Here is a 19,111-nt window from a genome sequence, read left to right as displayed (position 1 = left end):
AGCATCTTATACTTTATAAGTTAAGTATGGCCTAATATCACTTTCAAAAAGTTGCAGAATGACAGTATTGTACTATTTCCTCCTGCTGTTACAGAAAGCTAGCACTGAAACTTTCCTCTGTGCAGGGGATAGTCTATAGATGTAGAACACTATAAATATTGTCTAATCTGAATTATCTGTTACATAATTTAGATGACACACTTTTTCCTGTTAATTCCTTGTTGTTAGGGCACAGACTTTTTTTTGGGAGAGGGAATAGGAAATTAAAATGCTAAAAAAGTAAAAAGATTAAATAAAAAGATATGTTGGGGAAGAATGTGAAACATGGAAGAGATCAGGCTTTAGGGAGATCATCTAGTACAACCTTTATTTTAATTATGTTAATAGCAACCATTTCGATAATGATTTAAGGTTTGCAAAGCACTTTCATGTTTTTCAATTGCTTCAGCTGTGTCTTCATTTGGGATTTTCTTGGCCAAGGTAGTAGAATGGTTTGCCATTTCCTTCTCTAGATCATTTTACACTTGAAGAAACTGAGGCCAAGAGGGTTAAATGACTTGTTCAGGCACACATAGCTTGGAAGTGACTGAGGCCATATTTAGACTCGGGAAGAGGAGTCTTCCTGACTCTAGAGCTAGCATTCTATCCACTGTATTACCTAGCTGCCCCCATTATCTCATTTTATTCACAACAACTTTTTGAGGGAAATCTATCATTACTCTCATTTTACAGGTAAGGAAATTGATGCTAAAAAGAAAATGACTTCCCTAGAGTCACACAACTAGGAAGTGTCTGAGTAGGAATTCTTGACAATAAACCTAGTCTTTTATTTACTAAGCCAAGAAGCTACCTTCTTTTTACAAATTTAAGATGTTCAGGGACATAGAGCTGGAAGCAGGATTTGAATCTAGGTCATCGAACTCAAAATCTGGTGCTCTTCCCACTAAGGGATTATTAGAGATGATCTCTAGCCCAACATCTATTAAGAGGAAGGGATCATGGACCCCAAAGAGCAAATGCATCTCACTTGATGAGAAGGGTATGTTGGCTCATTCACCCACAAGTTCAGATGGGCCTCTAGTCTAATCCACTTATTTTGTAGTTGAGCAAACAGAGGTCCAGAGAGATAGCCCAGCAAAACACCATTGAGGATCAAAGTTAGGATGATCATGAAGGTCTGAACTCTAAATCCAGGGCACCTTCTCCCCTACACCAGGTTGGCCCTCATTTACTAAATATTCATAAGGCAATGACATGTAAGAGATGCTGTGACAGGCTCTGAAAAGCTGTCTAGAAATCATTTCATAAATTCAGTTATTTAAAAAGTATTGCAATAAGAAACCTAAATTGACCACTTAAAAAAAATCAAACTGATCCTACAATTAATTTATAATTATTTATGAACAATTTATGTCTTGTGTTTCCGGATTGCTTAAATAAGGAAAATACCTATTTATGCCCTAAAATTCAAATTAATTATTTACATTTCTATTTTTGGAAGAGTCTAACCAAAGAGTATGGACCAGCTACATTACAGGAATCTCAAAATAATCTTTGCCCGCAAGAGTTTACATTCTATAGGCAGGAGGAGAATATAACATTTAAAGAGGTAAAGAAATTCAATATAATTGAAGGATGGGGCCATTTAGCCTAGAAGAGAGAACATTTCCTGGGGACCTGGTGGCCATTTTTAAATATAAGAAGGAGAGTCATGTGTAAGAGGGACTAGACGGACTTTCTCTGCTTGGCCTCAGAAATGGGAATGTGGGGGGACGATGGATAGAATTAGCAGGGAGGTGGATTTGTGTTCAACATCAAGAACAGCTAACAGTGACAGCCATCCATGAGTTCCTCCCTATCCCTGGAGTCTTCATGCCCAGGATTCAGGGAAGTTGACAAGTATATTTTTATTAGGTATGTGTGTTCCCATCTTTCCCTAACATGAAAGAAAGGGACAAACTTTACCAAGGGTCCTTTGGGTTCGGTCTTCCTCTGGGACTGAAAGGCTTCTGTAATGTTATGATCTGCAAGGTGAAAAAGCATAAAGAAAATGAAAGAGATCATGAGCATTCGTGTGGAATTAGGGGGGAAAAAAGGGAGAGAAAAATCAAAACAATTGGGACATTGAATGTCTCCCCCAGCACCATCCCATAATGCCCCTATCTACCTACTTCTAGCCAAATCACCAATCTGTTCTTCAATGTACGGTGACTGGCACATGGTGGCCATTTGTTAATTATTTAAATAATTAATTGCATTGAATTGAAAATCATACAGTTCATCCATAAAACCTTCCCTGCTCTCCCAAAGCATATAGTCAGTCTCTCTTTATTATGAACTTTGATAGCAATTCCTTTAAGCTTATTTCTTCTCTTCTTTGAATAATCTAGAGTCAGAAATGACTTTGCCTTAACTCCTCCACTCAAAATCTATCTGGATCTCAATATAAGTAACAGTTTACAGCTAACTAGCCTCAGAAGATGCCCATTCAAATTCTTCATATTAGCTTGTGACCCTGGGCAAGTCACTTAAGCTTCTCTCAGCCTCAGTTTCTTCATCTGCAAAATGGGGATAATCATAGAACCTACTTCACAATGTTGGTACAAACACTGAATGATTTTATATTACAAAGTAACATATGGCATGTGACAGTTTCAATAATACTACATTATCAAATATATAATAAGTGTATATACATGTGATATGACATTTAATAACATAAGGTGATACCTTGTATTAATATATAAACTTACATATACACACATACAGAATGTCTTGAAACTTTTTAAGTGCTACATAAATGTTTAGTTACTATTGTTATTGTTATTATTGTCATTATTATTACTATTATATTACACAACAGTATTGTATCATGAACAGAAAGCTTACTAAGGAGCAGCTAGAAGGACCCAAGCTCAAGACCTGCTTTTGACCCACCTTGGACTTAGTGGCCTTGGGCAAGTCCCAAGTTTTCAGAGCTCCCAGGCAACTCTGAGACTCTTAATTAGAAAGGAGGTACCAAGCTGCACTGGTGGGAAAAGGGCATTTCTTCACTGGGGAACATCCTGCATCCAGGACATCATTGGTCCAGTCCCTATCCCATTATAGATTCTTCATCCTCATCTCTCTTAACTGTAAGCCTATAATCTATTAAGGGCAGGGGCTATGCCCAACCTAGAGTCAGGACCAAGGGACTATTTATCATTTTATTGGTGGCAGAGACCCCGGGGACCCCTCTGTCCAGCCCCTTCATTTTACAGATGAGGAATACAAGATCTACAGAGATTTTAAGTGGGTTGGAGAAGAGGAAAGCTTTTACTATCTCTAAGGTCTCTTCCAACTGGAAATCAATGATTCCATTACAATCAGTGATCTTCCTAGTTTCCAAACTGCTGACAAGGACAGACCCTACCTCCACTACCCCCTTCTTCCCCTCCCTGCCCCCCCACAGTCCTTTGACTGGAGAGAAGGCGATGGCACTGTCCACTTTTATAAAGAGAGGCCCAATCATTTCTCCTAGCAGAAAGAGTTTGAAGAAAAGTGTCTCCTACAGCCAGGGGAGGAAATCAGCATTACCACTTCCTATGCAGCTGCCTAGCTGTGGGGATTCATGACTTAAATTCCCTTTAGTATTTTTTAAAATAAAATAATACTTATGATAAAAAAAAAGCTCCAAGAGGAACAAAATATATTCAAAATGGTTTTCAGTGTGAAATATCAGTATAGTCTCCTGGGCTAAAAATGCCCACATCATGAGCAGACTTAGAAATGAAGACCGTGTCATGGAAAGCCAATTACTCTGCCCCAGACATTCCCCTGTGGGATCATGGTCCCATGGACCTTTGCATCCATGGCTGACAGGGTAGTTATGGGTCACTCAACAAAGTTTTTCAAAGCAAGAAGTAGGTGTTGGGGACAGATGACAAAGGAAGTACAAGATGACATCTGTGAACTCAGAGTGACAATCTGATGACTAAGCCAGCAGGAAAGTCTGGTAACTTCCTGCTCTTGTCTGCCTCAGCACTCCTCGCTTCCTTCAAAGCTCCCCTTTTCTAGATGAGGCTAAGGCTAATTCCTCCACTCACTGCTCCTGCCAGCCCCCATGAAACTGCCTGATTTTCACTTCATCTCCATTTCACATTTACTCTTATTGCATGCCATGTTTTCACTGATAGAAGATAAATGCCTAAGGATGACTATTGTCTTTTGTCTCTAGCATGTCTGTTGATTGGTACTTAATGTAGAAAATTCACTGTCCCCCTAAAATGACTGAGGAAAAGGGGGCAGATATCTTGAGGCCCTGCTAGTCTTAGTTTCTGAAGAGGAGAGATCAAGGGATCAATAATAACAAAAGGTATCACTTGCAAAAACTTTACGTACATCATCTCATTTGATCCTCACCAAAACCTTGGGAGGTAGAATCATCATTATCCTTATTTTGTAGCTGAGGAAACTGAGGTACTAACTAGTTATGGCTCTAGGTAAGACACTTAAGCCCATTTGCCTCAATTTTTTCAACTGTAAAATGGGGATAATTAAAGCATATACCTCCAAGTTTTGTGAGAATTAGATGAGCTACCAATATCTACATATCTGAGGTTAATACAATAATAAGCATCACAGAGATGCTAGCAACACAGTGCCTGACATAATAGGGATCACATAAATGCTAGCTTTATTGCTGATTACTGTTGATGTCATTTTCAGTCATGCTGGCTTCTTAATGACCCTTTTGAGATTTTCTTGGCAAAAATACTGGAATGGTTTGCCATTTCCTTCTCCAGCTCATTTTACAAGTAAGGAAATTGAGGTCACCGGGTTAAATGACTTGGTTAAGGTCACACAGTAAGTTAAGTGCCTGAGGCTGAATTTAAACTCCAGGTCTAGCACTCATTGTTATTTTTTAATTAAGGTAATTATGTGAAATATTTTGTAAATCCTTAAACACTACTTATTATCCTATTAGCTCTTCCTTGAGAAGATGAATGAGAAATCCTGTTTTGCTGGTCATCTAAAAACGAACAAAAATAACTATCTACAGGGAAATGCTGAAACAATCCAGCACTCTATGCTCAGTCTATCTTGCTTGTTACTACAGTCACTCACTTGTTCCAAAGTCCACCGTAGCATAGAGACCCTGCAGAGTCCCACACTTTAAGTAATCCTCACTGGCGCCGTCAGTAGTGAAGAGAACCACTTCTTCCCCAAGGTGTTTGTGGAAGAGTTGTTGGAGAAAACGAAGGTAGTTATAATCACAAGTAAAGTAGCTTCCATATTCATTTTCAACCTGTGAATTACATGAAAGAGAGAAAAAAAAACCTTCATGATCCTCAGGAAATTCAACACCTTGCTCTAGTGACAGATGGAAGGCCCATGTTTCCATTGATATCCATAAAATATTAAGGGAAGAGGTAGCTAGGTGGCTCAGTGGATAGAGCCAGACTTAGAGATGGGAGGTACTGGGATCAAATGTGGCCTCAGATACTTCCTAGTTGTGTAATCCTGGGCAAGTCACTTAATCCCCATTTGCCTTGCCCTTTCTTTTCTTCTGCCTTGGAACCAATATAAAGAATCGATTCTAAGACTAGGTAAGAGGTTAAGAAAATACATGTTAAGCGAGCTAGGGTTTGGAATATACCAACTCCCCACAACAAGAGTATTTGGTAAATAATTATATTAACCTATTGAATTATGACAAAATTAGCACTAATAATTGTACAAAAGTTATGTACAAAGTTTTCATGAAAACTAATCTTTTATTTCTTATGTACATATGCATGATAACATTTAGAATTTACTTCCTTTTATATTAGGTAAAGAGAGCATGAAGGGTTCTACTGAAAGCTAAGGGGTATGAGAACCAAAAAAGATCAAGAACCCTTGATTTAGAAAGTCCATGGTAGGATGGGTAGACTTCCTAATGGCTGCAAAAAGCAGACAAGCATAGATGCACTGTATAACTGGACCATCCACCATCTGGATTCCATTTGAGTCTAAGTTCCTCAGTGCCTGAGATTCAACTAAATACTGTTTTTAAAAAATTACTTTCTCTTTTCTTGCATCTCAACTGCCCAAAAGTTTTTTTTTTTTTTTAAACCTTTACCTTCTGTCTTGGAGTCAATACTGTGCATTGGCTCCAAGGCAGAAGAGTGGCAAGGGCTAGGCAATGGGGGTCAAGTGACTTGCCCAGGGTCACACAGCTGAGAAGTGTCTGAGGTCGAATTTGAACCTAGGACCTCCCATCTCTAGGCCTGACTATCAATCCACTGAGCTACCCAGCTGCCCCCCCCAAAAAAAGTTTTTTAAGTGGTCTGTTTCCTAGGGAAATGAACCCTTGGGCAAATCTTAATTCATATTTTGTTTTGTCGATGCTTCTAAGATTACAAATGCTGCCATATGAACTTTTCAAAAAGTTTGGGACTTTCTCAAACATAACCAGATCTGAGAAAAGAAGCTATCTGGAGCCCACAAGACAAGACGGCATTAGCTTTCTACCTTTTTTTTTTTAATAGTCCATCATTAGCACTTGTCTGGCTATCTCTGTTCCAGATCTATGAATTCACTTATCATTAGTATCTCTTAAGAGGGGGTTTCTTATAATCTAAGGCTCAGGAGTTTAAAAAAAAAACACTTTGAAAGCTATTTTAAAATTGGTAAGAGCATGGAGTGAAACACACATAAACACAGTAAGAGAGAGAAAGACCCTCCCAGAAATAATAATTTTGATGAAGCAAAAAGCCCAACTTATTGACTATAGGATATTTTCATGAAGACTTCCAACAACTATAAACAAAAATCTCTTGATTCTTGATACCTTCAGGTCAAATAAAATCATCTGCTATCTTGAAGGTCCTTCACTTCTTCAGAATTGCAAGAAATGGAGCAAGGCAAACTCATCTAACATCTATCAACCTGACCATCATCCAGTCTAAAGTCACTCTAAAGGCTTTCAATAAGAAGGAAGTCATACTTTCCCCTGCAAGTCCATTTCATTGTTAACTCTTGAGAATTAAGAAAATTGTGCTTATATCAAAACTAAAGTTCCTTCTTGTCATCTTCCACCCATTGTTTCTACTTCTGCCATCTAGGGTCAAATCCAATCAATAAGTATTTCTTCAGTGCATATTTTGGTACAGGCACTGTGCTAAGTGCTGAGAATACAAACCAAAGCAAAGTCATGGTCCTTGTCCTCAAAGAGCTGACATTTTAATGGAAGATAATATATAAAAGCAAGCGGAAAAGTGTAAGGCTCATGCCTCCTCCCATGACAGGTCTCCAAATAGCTGAGATAGCTTTCATATCCACCATCTTTTCCAGTTTAAACATCCCTAAAAACTTCTATCAATCCTCATATAGCATGAACTCTTCTCTATCCTGATTGCTTTCTCTTCTTGAATGTTCTCTAACTGAACAATATTCTTTCTAAATATGGATCCAATAACTGAACATAACACTGGAGAAGTAACCTGTGCTGCTGAATGAAGACAGAGAAAATCATGCAACTGTTCTGACTAGGTTCACAACAAATTTATGTTACACAACCTCAACTGGGTTCTCACTGCTGCTAGGCAATCCTTCTAGACACTAGCCCATGTTCATAGCAGTTCTTTAAAAACCTCATCTGTCCTCATACCTCCCATGGCTCTCCTACCCCACTCTCAGTTGGAACCGTGTCATATTTTACAGAAAAGATCAGGGTCATTAGTCATGAGTTCCCTCTTCTCCCCTCCTCATCTCCTTCTACTTACCTTACCAAAGCTAACACCTCTACCTGTCCTGTTTTCTCCAACAATACCCCCTATGTCATCCCTATTTTAATTTATTTTCATTATCCCCTCTCAACATGTTAAAAAAAAATCCTCAATTAATCCTTCTATCCAGGTTAACTATTGTCCTCTCTTCTTCCCTTTCTTACTAAATTCTTCCAAAAGGCTATCTTACAATCAATGCTTCCACTTTTGTTCCTCTCACTTTCTTCTTAATCCCTTCCACTCTGGCTTTTGACTTCATCATTCCAAGGAAACTGCTCTTTCCAAAGCTACCATTGATCTCTTAGGTTCCCCACCAATGGCTTTATCATAGTCTTCATGCTCCTTGACTTCTTTGCAGTCTTTGACACTATCAATCCACTCTCTCTTCCCTGATACTCTCTTCTCTCTAGGTTTTCAAGACACTCTTCTCTTGACTCTTCTCCTACCTATCAGGCCACTCCTTAGTCTTCTTTGCTCTCTAGCCTCATCCAATTATTTATTCTACTCCTGACTACAGGCACCCCTCAGAGTTCTGTCCTTGTCCTTCTTCTCTTATCCATTTCTATTATTTAATTTGAGCTGATATCTCATCAGCTCACATGCATTTATTACCATCTCTATGCTGATGATTCTTGAACTCACCTAGCCTGCCCTTCAATCTCATATTTCCAGCTGTCTCAAACTAGAAGTCCGGTAACCTTAATCTGTATAAAATATAACTGATTATCTTGTACCCAAATCCTTCCCCTCTCCTTTCTTCTCCCAAGCTCAGAATCTGGGTGTCATCCTCAACCTCTTACGGGCTCTCCCTTTCCGCCATATCCAATATATTACTAGAACCTGTCAAAAGTCTCTCAACTGCCCCCTTCTCCCCTTGGATACTGTCACCACTCCAGTACTCCACTACTCCAATAGGTCTGCCTGCCTCAATTCTTTCTTCATTCTAATCCATCCCTCATTCTGCTGCTAGAGTAATTGCTCTGTGGGGAAGTTAGGTGACTCAGAGGGTAGAGTGCCAGACCTGGAGATGGGAGGTTTGGGGTTCAAATGTAGCCTCAGACTCTTCCTAACTGTGTGACCCTGAGCAATTCACTTAAGCCCCATTGCCTAGCCCTAACTTATCTTCTGCCTTGGAGCCAAGACATGGTACTGATTCTAAGCCAGAAGGAAAGGGTTTGGGGGGGAGGGGAGGAGTTCCAAATAATTTTTCTAGACTACAATTATATCACACATGCATACTCCAACTCAATAAATCTTAGCAATATACAAAATTCTTAGTTTGAGACTCAAAATCTTTCAAAACCTACCTCTGACACCCCTCACCGTTACAATATTCTTATCTTATTCCCTATAATGAAATCTTTGATCCAGTGACACAGGTCTTCTGGCTATTCCATGAACAAGGAAAAAGAGCAGTAAGGGATCAGGCAGTAGGGGTTATATGATTTTCCCAGGGTCACACAGCTAGGAAGTGTCTGAGGTCAGATTTGAACCCAGGTCCTCCTATCTCTCTAGGTCTGGCTCTCGATCCACTGAGCCACCTACCTGTCCTACTTGAATTTCTTTGTCCTAACTAAAGTCCCAAGTTCTATAGGAAGCTTTTCTGAAATGCTCTTGGCTCTCTTTTTAAAATATTTTATCCTGTGGGTAGCTTGTTTGATTCTTGTCTCAAAGCTCTTTAAGGGCACACTTTCTGGCACAAAACACTTAATAAATGTTTACTGACTGATTTACAGATCATTGATTTGCAGGATGTCAGTGGACTTTCCAAAATAGTAATGATGATGATGATGATGATGAAAATAAATCCAAATAGGAAGATTGTCATAAGCTTAAAGCTGAAATTTCAGTAAATTTAGTTTAATCATAATTGCTTCCTGTACAATTGACAAGACAACCACAGAGTCAGTGGGCTAAATGTTTATCTTAACCCACTAGGCTGATTTTTCTGATCTGACTCAATTCTGGCTGGGCTCTGCCATGAAAGATGGTCCTTAATCACCAGGACTAATCATAAAGACTTTGTACTCCCAGACAACTTAAGCCTAAATTCTCAAGGTAAAGATAACGTGGTCCTTCTCGGCCTCCCGATTTGAATGGGCCGACATACTTGTGAAAGTCTAAGATAAAAATCGGCCATCTACTGTTATCCTATATACATCAGGAACATTCCCTTGACTCTCCCTGCAAATTTCCCTCATCAAATCTAACAGCCTCCAGTCTCCTCTAATGCGAGGGCTCCCTACTCATCACCCCAAGTCTGTTGGGGATGAATGAAGACTGGAGGAAATTTTAAGGAGGCAGCAAAACTCTACCAGATTCCGTAGAGCTATTAATGACTTTCATCACTTAGGGTTTCAGTAACAATGTAGTGGTAAAGCTGTGGGCAGAAATTGAAAGTGATTTAGGGAGAAGCAAGGGCTGAAGAAAAGGAGAGATAAAGAAAGCCAGACTATGAGAGAAAGTAAGAGGGGATGAGTGAGAGACTAGGGAGCAGGGTATAAAGAAGAGCACCCCCAAAAGTCCCCAAAATCTTAAGAGAAATTAGGTCCTATAGGATTGTTGGCCCAACAACATTAGTCAAAGTAGGGACCAAAATATGGGGGATGACCGCACCCACAGTAATATTCTTAGCCAGAATGATTGGGTTTTCATTTTGAATTTCAGGTCGGGATTTTTTTTTTAAGTACAGCAGTGACCATAGCATCCACACTACCAATAATATCATTTATCAGATACCCACCCATGCAAGGCAGGGGTTTACAGAAAATGGAAGGACAAATACAGAAGATCTGAGAAGGAAACAGGAAAAAAAAAGAGGGCCAGGAGAAGAATAGAATAATTAGTAATATTAGCAAAAATATTATTTTTCATATAAACAATAAAGCATAAATTATACATACTTTTATATTATATAATATATTAACATATAGAAATAAGATATAAGATATACTATCATGCATAATTATATATTAAAATACATAGAAATAAGAATTAGTAGAATATTAATAAAGCTAAAATGTTAACAAAACTAGCTCTGCAATCAGAACATATTGGCTCAAATTCTGCCTAATGCTCATTGCGTGACTCTGAGCAAATCATTTAACCTTTTGGGATTCAGTCTTCACATCTGTAAAAAGAAGGGTTTGGACTAGATGGTTCCAAGGTTTCTCCTAGCCACAGGATATATCTATCTATATCTATATCTATATCTATATCTATATCTATATCTATATCTATATCTATATCTATATCTATATATATATGAACCTATGAGCCTATGAACATCATTTGGGAAACATCTTGCATAAAGCTAGAAAAAGGAGAAGGGGGAGAGCGGAATAGAATAGCTTATAAGTCAGAGGACTTGAGTTCAAATACCAGTTCCATCTTGAACAAATGCCTCTCTTTGTCTTCAGTTTCTCTTCCCTAAAGTGATTGAACTGGATAGCTCACGGTCCATGCTGATTCTAAATCTCAAGAGCCTATGGAAGAGGGGAGAGACCTAGGTGGCTCAGTGGATTGAAAGTCAGACCCAGAGACAGGAGGTCCTGGGTTCAAATTTGACCTCAGACACTTCTAGTTGTGTGGCCCTGGGCAAGTCACTTAAGCCCAATCATTTAGCTTCTACACTCTACTGCTTACTGCTGTACTAATTCTAAGACAGAAGGTAAAGGTTTTGTACGCGTGTGCATGCACACACACACACACACACACACACACACACACACACACACACACACACACATTTTCTTTGCCTTAAAGACTATGGGAATAAAGCAAAGAAAAAACTACTCATCCTTTTCTACTTCTCCTGTTATGTAGAATCTTAGGATTCAGAGCTGGGATAGACCTCAGAGAGGACATAATCTAATTCTTTTAAGGATGGAGAAATTGAACACCAGAGAGACTAAATGATTTATAAAGTAGTAGCAGTGTACTATAGTAGGCTAAGTGCTGTACATGGACTCAGGAAGCCCGGGGTTCAAATTCCACTCTCAAACATTATGTGAATGTAGACAAGTCCCTTAACTTTTTCTGAATTTCCATCTTCTCATCTATAAAATGGGTACAATAATTTAACTATATAAAGTGCTTCCTCCACATAATTGCTTGCTATAAGGATCATGAAATATTGTACACAAACCCCTCCATAAAGTCAGAAGATCTCTATAAATGCCAATAGTACGAGGAGGATGATTACTAGAGTTTGCTCTAAGTAATCCAATATTGCTTTAAGAGATTGATAACATCTGGCTGTATGCCACTGAACAAGTCACTTGATCCCCATTGCCTAGTCCTTACCATTCTTCTGTCTTGGAACCAATAGAAGTATAGACCCTACGATGGAAGCTAAGAGTTTTTTTGGAAAGGGGGGAATAACCGCTGATATTGGTGCTTTGCATACCTTGTTCCATTTGAGTTTCACAGCTTTAGAAGCAGATACTATGCTACTAGTTCTATTTTACAGATGGGGAAGTGGAAGCTCAAAAAAGGCTCATTGAATTAATAAGCATCACAGAAAGAATCTGAATCCAGGCTTTCCTCACTCCAAGTTCAGGGCTCTCCATCACGTCTGCCACAGCTTAAAGAAATACAAGAAGTATTTTGTTTTGTTCTGAATTGTACTGATATGGTAAGGAAAAGCCCAAATGGAAAGAATGACAATTCAAGAGAACATCTTTTTCTGCAAGAGGTCATAACTGAGCATCATCACATCATCTCTGAGACTGGTGAAAGGAAGCAATTGGGGGGATGAAAGCGAGGCGAGAAGCCCTCCTGACTCATTACCTGGACTGTTATAATTGGCCCTCCATTTTGATAGAGATAAGGCTTCATCTTGGGCAGAAGGACTCCCAACCACTTCTCAGTCTCTGCAAGGTAATCTGAGAGACAAAAAAGGAATAAGCCACACAGTTCACCATTTATGTTTCCAACACTTATCACAAAAAGAGAACTCCTATGCAATAAGGACTCTCTTCAAAAGTTACTGTGGCTGAAAAATTCATCTCTTCTTTTTTTAAACCCTTACCTTGGGGGCAGCTGGGTAGCTCAGTGCATTGAGAGCCAGGCCTAGAAATGGGAGGTCCTGGATTCAAATCTGGCCTCAGACATTTCCCAGCAGTGTGACCCTGGGCAAGTCACTTGACCCCCATTGCCTAGCCCTTACCACTCTTCTCCCTTGGAACCAGTACACAGTATTGATTCCAAGACAGAAGGTTAAGGGTTTAAAAAACAAAAAACAAAAAAGAACCCTTACCTTCCACCTTAGAATCAACATTCTATCAGTGGATTGAGACCCTGGGCAAGTCACTTGACCCCCATTGCCTAGCCCTTACCACCACTCTTCTGCCTTGGAGCCAATACACAGTATTGACTCCAAGACAGAAGGTAAGGGTTTAAAAAAAAAAAGAATCAACATTCTATTATTAAGAATTAATAACATTAAGTGACTTGCCCAGGGTCCCACAGCTAGGAAGTGTCTGAGGCCAGATTTGATCCCAGGACCTCCTGTCTCTAGGCGTGGCTTTCAATCCACTGAGTGACCCAGCTGCCCCCTGATCACTTCTTAAAAGGCACTAGATAGATTTCCAAGCCCAGCCAAGGTATTGATTTCATTTGAGAAGGTGGTAGGTAGATAGGTAGGTAGTGAGCGTGATGAAAGAAAAAGATCAATGATGAGATAGTAACAAAAAACACCAAAAAGAGCAGCAGGAAGTTCAAAAAGAGGACACAAATACGCAAAGCAGTTTTGTTACCGCCAACATTTAATTTTTTTACAAAACCACAATGTACGAAATAGAATTCATAGTTTCTTATATTATCTTCTTTCCTGTTCTTTGCAGCCTGAAATGTTCATAACTGCTTACTTTTGTTAAATTTATAACACATAACCTTTCTAATTAAATTGTCACCCTGTGATCAAACTGGCAATGAATCAACAGACACACAGGCCATCATGGGCCCTCTCCTACCAAGCTGTTTCACATCTGGAAGAGCTTGTGGGGCTTAGGGTTACACTGGATTGTTTGCTTAATGCTCCTTTGTTTCCAGGCTGAAGGAAAATGTCCTATTTAGAGTGGGGTTGGGGGCTGTTACTGAGAAGTTAAGAATATTTTTTAAAAAGGATTAAAAAAGAGAAAAAAATTTTAAGGTAGCCAGGGTCACTGCAATGAGGCGCTGGAGCACAACTGTAAATGTGTTACAATAAGGCTTGGCTATTTAGGGGATTTTTAATATGCCATGATCAAATTATGAACCCAGAAAGAGTAAGACAATTCAACAAGAGCTTAACTTCAGCCTAAGAAGTAGGTATTAAGCCCTCTCTCTTGTTCTGCTTATCTCCTCCATCCATTAAGAACCAATTAACTCTCTCCTCTCTCTCTCTCTCTCTCTCTCTCTCTCTCTCTCTCTCTCTCTCTCTCTCTCTCTCTCTCTCTCTGTCTCTCTCTCTCTGTCTCTCTCTCTCTGTCTCTCTGTCTCTATCTCTCTCTGTCTCTATCTCTCTCTGTCTCTCTCTGTCTCTCTCTCTCTGTCTCTCTGTCTCTCTCTCTCTCTCTCTCTCTCTCTCTCTCTCTCTCTCTCTCTCTCTCTCTCTGTCTCTATCTCTCTCTGTCTCTCTCTCTCTGTCTCTGTCTCTCTCTCTCTCTCCCCCTTACATGTGTAGATATAATAGATATGATATCTACGTATGTATATATATATAAATACACATGTTATATCTATGTACGTGTGTGTATGTATATATACACACATAGCAGCAATGGGCTGATAGATGTTTAACAAATAACTCCCTAAGGGGGGGAAAAAGTAGGCAGGGAATACTTTTAAATTTTATCTCCATTATTAACATATTCTCCATAAATTTCTTAAAACAAGACAAAATTAACAAAACAATAAATCAATTCCTGATTTTTAGCATTTGATGATTTTTGAGGTGTAAATGGTAAATGCTCACATTAAAAATTTAACAATCAGCTTTCATGAGCTCTCATAAGTTGGCTCCAGCACCCCCTGGAATATCTATATGTGGCTATATGGATATAAAATGAATATATGTGTGTGTGTATATATCTACTTACTATCTTGTGGGGGGTGAGATAGAGGAATAGAATTTGGAATTCAAAATTTAGAATGTTAAGTTGGTTTTACATGTAATTGGGGAATAAAATATTCTTAAACATTAATAAAAAATAAAGTGTGTATACACAATAGAGAAACACAACTAAGTGCCCCAAAGGATACAATGTTGTCAGGAAGGCCTGTGTTCAAATTGCAACAGACATTTTCTATGTGATCTCTGGGCAAGTCACTTAAATGATCTTGGATCAAGAATAGCACCTGTGTTCCAAGATTGTTGAGATCAATGGACTATTTCTCTAAAGGGCTTTGTAAACCTTAAACTGCCATATAAATGTTAGCTCTCATCCTTAATAAAGTAATTATCAACCAGGAATTGAAGCCTTTAAGGATGGGAAAGACAGATGACAAGCTCTGGAGAACTGATCGCTGGTTTTATTGTACAGCAGTATAAGCCTCACCAGGTGAATGGAAAGAAGATGAACAGTATATCAAGGGCTCAGGTATTACTCTGAGAGTTGTCAAAGAAACAAGAGGTCTTGTTACTGCCACAGAAATCAACACTACATCAAAGGGAAAGTTTCCACTATTAACTTCATGAGCCTAATCTTGCCAACACCTACAAAAGGCATTTGGGGAGGCAAAAGAGTAGGACACACACACACACACATACACAAGGACAAAGAGACACAGAGTCACAGAGGATGGGGAGGAAGGGAGGTAGATATATGGCAGGAGAAACAGAAAACATGGGAAGGAGGAAGAGACAGAGGTAGACAAAGGGATGGAGAGGAAGATACATAGGGGTGGGACAGAGAGAAACAGATGGATAAAGGGGGAGAGAAACAGACAAAGGACTGGGGAGAAGAGGAGAGAAAGGAGAGTGAAACAAAGGACAGAGGCAGAGAATGAAAAACTGAGAAAGGACAAAGAAAGAGCCAGAAAAACAGAGAAAGAGAGCCAAAGACAGAAAGAAACCAAGAAAGATCAGAGACACACAGTTAGAAATAGAGAGATAAGCTTTTTGATAAGTGTAAATGTAAATACCAGACAGGCAAAGTGGCATAGTCTGTAGCAGAAAGCAAGCAAGCCCAGCCTTGAGGTCAGGAAGCCAGGGGTGCATATCTCACCACTGATAGATACTATGTGGTCCTAGGCAAATCAATGTGTGTCCCAGGTGTCCTCTACTGAAGGCAGAAAATGTTTGAAGGCTCTGATCAAATAGTGTGGATATTATTGTTCCTGGTACAACTTATTCTACATTTTATCTAGAGCTAGGTTTCTAAACTGGGATCTATGAGCTTGTCTTGGGAATGTTTTATTAACTACATTTCAATACAGTTGGTTTCCTTATAATTCTATGTTTGTTTGGGTTTTTTAATGCATTTAAACACATTATTCCAAGGTAGGGTTTCCCCAGATTACAAAGAGTTCCTTCCATGAGAGACACAAAAAGGTTAGGAGAGAATTTAGAGCTCGGTTACGACTAATTTTTGAAATTTACTAAACTTCTAGAAAGATTGATGCCACCTTGCTTTGTCAAAACATCTAAAATTTCCTTTTTATTGTGACTATCAACAAATCCATGTTTGTCTAATAGTAACAACTCACCGGGATCAGAAGAACGGAGAACAATTGACTTTTTTGTCAAAAGCCAAGCAGGTAAGCCACCCTAGGATTGGAAAGAGAAAACAAGAGCTATTTTTTAAAAGATGTATTGATGGCTTGTTTTTAAAATCAGTCATTTATGAATATAACCTCTCCTCTCCTGCCTTTGCAACCCCAAATACACGTCTCCCTAGAAACAAAGAAAAATAGCTTAGTCAAAACAACCAAAAGATTGTGAGTTCTCCACCCATCCGCAAGGAGAGAAGAGAAAGTCATGTTTCATTAGCTATTTTCCAGGGCCAAGATAAGTCAAAGTTCAGCTTTCTTTTACTTCTTTTTTTCATTAACATTATTTTAGTCATTATATGTCTTGGGGAAGAATCATTTTAATACCCATTTTGTAAATTAAAGACTTTTTCAGAGTAAAAAAATTTTAATGAGAGAGGCAGTAGAGGAACTAAATATAGATAAGACTTGGGTTTCAAATTCGTATTTTGACCTAATATTGGTTGTTTGATTGGAGCAAGCCTTAGTTTCCTCCTCTGTAAAGATAAGGATGATCACACCTGTAAATAGCTATCCTTCCAGAGTTGCTAGGATGCTGAAATGGCCTAAAAACTGGGTTAGAATGAAGAGGCCACTTCTTATTATACTTCCCTTCATTTAAATTGCTGGCTTACTTCACTTTTCACACTTTTCCCCCTCATCCTATCCTCAACACAGACATCCATTAATTTGATGACAGGAAACTTAACTGTTTCCCAAACTAGATGTAAAAAAATTTCAAATTCTCTCCCTCTCTCCGGTCCCTTTTTCATCCCTTGAAAAGGCAAATAATTTGCTGTAGATCATGCATATGCAATCATACAAGACCCAAAAGAAAGCATACAAATAAAACATGTAATTTAGCACCAAAGGACAGAAACCACCTGTCGCGGTCACTCACCATGTCCCACTCTGCACAGATGTATGGTCCTGGCCTCAGGATAACTAATAGTCCAATCTCATGAGCAAGCTGGAGGAAATACTCCAAATCGTAATCATCAGAGAACCGATACACTCCGGGAAGGGGCTCATGGAAGTTCCAAGGCACATATCTGGCATTTAAGTATTTTAAAAAGTCATTACGTAATATACAATGACTACCTTTTCACATCTACTACTACTTAAACATCAATAAGGGCAAAAAGAACAGAGAAGGGAATGGTTCATTAGAAAGGTATCTTCTACAATACTGAGGGACCTATGACAAAGAATGCTATCCACCTCCAGAGAAAGAACTGTTGGAGTAGGAAGGCAGATGAAAACATATGACTTATTGCTTGTTTATTTGGGTCTAGGGATTTGGGACTTGGGGTTTTGGTTTTATGGGATTGTTCACTTTCAAGAAGGAATAACATGGAGGAAGAAGAGAGAGAGAGAGAGAGAGAGAGAGAGAGAGAGAGAGAGAGAGAGAGAGAGAGAGAGAGAGAGAGAGAGAGAGGCAGAAAGGAAAGAAGGTATCTTCTAGGGGATGGCTAGGTGACTCAGTGAATTGAGAACCAGGACAAGAGTAATGGTTTCAGATTTGGCCTCAGGAACTTCCTAACTCTGGGATGCTGAGCAAATCACTTAACCCTCATTGCCTCACCCTTACCTGTTCGTCTGCCTCAGAACCAAAACTCCATATTGACAGTATAAGACTAAAAGTGAGGGTTTTTTTAAAAAAAAAAAAAGGTATTTTCTATGCAAGACAGAAGCCTACAATTCCCAATAAGAATTAATCCAAATCCTGAAAGTGATATTAAAATGGTTGTTTTTCTTTTAAATCTTGTTCCATGTTGTAATCCTTTAGCTTTCACAAAGAAAGGCTAACTAATTCATGTTGCTATTTTAATTCTTTTTTTTAAAAAGCTTTATTTTAAATAGAAGAAACTAATTTAACTCTAAAAAAGGAAACCGTGCTGGACATGTATTGTTCATTCAATATGCTCATTTAGATTTGGAAGGAGGAGGAATACAGTGTTGGATTCATTAGCCTGGAAGGCCTAAATTCAAATCCATCTTCAAATACTTGCTAGCAGTGTGACCCTATGCAAGTCACTTAACCGCTGCCTGCCTCAGCTTCCTCATCTGTAAAAATGGGGATAATGATTGCACCTACTTTCCAGGACTGAGGGATGACTATAAGATGAGATAATGTTTGTAAAGTAAATGCCAGCTAATATTAAAATACCTTTATGTATGCTTCTGAAATTCCTAAATGGAAATATAAATGTCTACAAGGCTGCAGACCTAGATGAACCATCTAAAATGCACTTAGTCTTAATTATTTGCTCAGGAAAAGTTCTCAATAATGAGGTTCTTTTGAAACACAGATTATGAACCATATACGTCAGATGCTGCCACCTAGTGACAATCCTTTAAAATTACAAGTGTCTGTGCTGGTTCCCAACAACCAAGATGCAAGAATATATTTATTGCAAACCCAGCTTCATTCCACTGGATCACAGGACTTACAACTGGAAATGTCTTCAAGGAAAAAAATCTAGTATGATTTATTATATAAATCTAGTATTTATTATAAAAATCTAGTATGATTTATTATAAATAAATTTATTATAAATAAATTTATTATATAAATGGAGAAACTAGAGACCTTTGGAAGATTTTTTTTAAGTTTTAAAGATTTT

General features: G+C 38.7%; 1 protein-coding gene across 2 annotated transcripts in view; it reads right to left on the bottom strand.

Moving 5' to 3' along the window:
• GLB1 (galactosidase beta 1) overlaps positions 1–19,111 on the bottom strand; it is an 80,254-nt gene that overhangs the window by 40,669 nt on the left and 20,474 nt on the right. For both annotated transcript variants that reach the window (XM_007505034.3, XM_007505035.3), the window contains exons 3-7: positions 17,386–17,536; positions 16,443–16,503; positions 12,543–12,637; positions 5,107–5,287; positions 1,966–2,024 (exon numbers count right to left, since the gene is read on the bottom strand). In XM_007505034.3, coding sequence (XP_007505096.2) covers positions 1,966–2,024; positions 5,107–5,287; positions 12,543–12,637; positions 16,443–16,503; positions 17,386–17,536 — 547 coding nt within the window. The remainder of the gene's footprint in view (positions 1–1,965; positions 2,025–5,106; positions 5,288–12,542; positions 12,638–16,442; positions 16,504–17,385; positions 17,537–19,111) is intronic.

This window comes from Monodelphis domestica, chromosome 5 (genome assembly GCF_027887165.1).
Source record: "Monodelphis domestica isolate mMonDom1 chromosome 5, mMonDom1.pri, whole genome shotgun sequence".
Taxonomy (NCBI): Eukaryota; Metazoa; Chordata; class Mammalia; order Didelphimorphia; family Didelphidae; genus Monodelphis; species Monodelphis domestica.
This window is presented reverse-complemented; position numbering and strand designations above follow the sequence as displayed.